At 59.7% G+C, this 1,195-nt stretch overlaps 1 protein-coding gene across 1 annotated transcript; it reads left to right on the forward strand. All coding sequences in view use genetic code 11, as the record gives it.

The window, feature by feature from the left end:
- Window positions 1-242: 242 nt before the first annotated feature.
- Window positions 243-919, forward strand: EGR_04116 (hypothetical protein; the record flags this gene model as incomplete). Its single annotated transcript, XM_024493365.1, has 2 exons — window positions 243-577; window positions 631-919. The coding sequence occupies 2 exons, from the start codon at window positions 243-245 to the stop codon at window positions 917-919; spliced, it is 624 nt and encodes a 207-aa protein (XP_024352279.1).
- Window positions 920-1,195: the final 276 nt, after the last annotated feature.

Consider the following 1,195-nt stretch of genomic DNA (forward strand, 5'->3'; position numbering starts at 1 on the left):
GACAAGGCTAGGCGTTACACGCACAACGACGCAATTGTTTGTGGCGGGTGAAGAAGAAGGCACGCCCCATCCACCACAGCATCCACAGTCCACATAACGCGCGCAACGTGCTCACACCCACGCACACAACTGCCCATTCGCACACTGGGCCACGGTCTGTGGACTGCAAAGACTGCAACCGCATCACCACCCGCCAGCCTACTGGCGCAACCGGCGCACACGCGCATCGACGCCACAGCACAATGCAGCCCCTCATCGCACTGTGGCCACCGCAGCAGCACAACCACAAACCCCACGCCACCGGAGGCGACGGCGCCAGCACCCTAGCGAGAAGCCGCACCACTCCGCGGGCGCACGCTACACCGCACGCAACGACACAGCATTCTCCCCAGCCACCGCCCATTGCATGCAGTGATAGTTTACAAGCCGACGCTCGGACAGACGTGACCACAGGCAAGCCTGTGGTCGCAATTTGCGTTCAAGATGTCGACGTTCAAAGCAGTCTGCGATTCACATTAACTCACACAGTTGGCTGCACTCTTCATCGACGCACGAGCCGAGTGATCCACCGCACACAGTTAGTGAATTACCCGGTTAGCCGACACAGTCGCCCATCCACCCGCCTGTCAGACTGCCAGCCCACACAGCCTACAAGGAGCGGCAGTCCTCACGACTCACAGCGGCTGTAGTCTTGGCGCACCGTGCATTTGCCACTGCCGCCGTCCATCCACGCACCCACACTCCGAGCGGACGCACAAACACGCAAGGAGCAGCGGTCACCACACGGAATCGCGCAACACCTCAAACGCACACTCGTGTAGAATGCATGGAGCACCACATGCTAACACTACCGCCACTGCAGGCTACAATCATGTCCACTGAGCAGCCAATAAGAACAGCAGCAGCAACGGTAGCATAAAGCAACGCGACACAACAGCGCATGCAGTAGCCACACATGTAACACCTTAAACCAATTACACGACACATGACGGGGCGTAGACGAGCACGCGACTATCAGCACCAGCAACAGCACTGGCACTGCCGCCGCCGCGGTCCAGACATCTTACGCCTCGCACACACGCGTATGCACGTGTACTCCTCTGCCGCCCCGGTATGGACCGGCCTCGCGCCACTGCAACAGCTGCATCCATCACACCACCATCACCACCAACAGGTGGCGCAAATCGCAGCAACG

Source organism: Echinococcus granulosus, assembly GCF_000524195.1.
Source record: "Echinococcus granulosus chromosome Unknown EG_S00024, whole genome shotgun sequence".
Lineage (NCBI taxonomy): Eukaryota > Metazoa > Platyhelminthes > Cestoda > Cyclophyllidea > Taeniidae > Echinococcus > Echinococcus granulosus.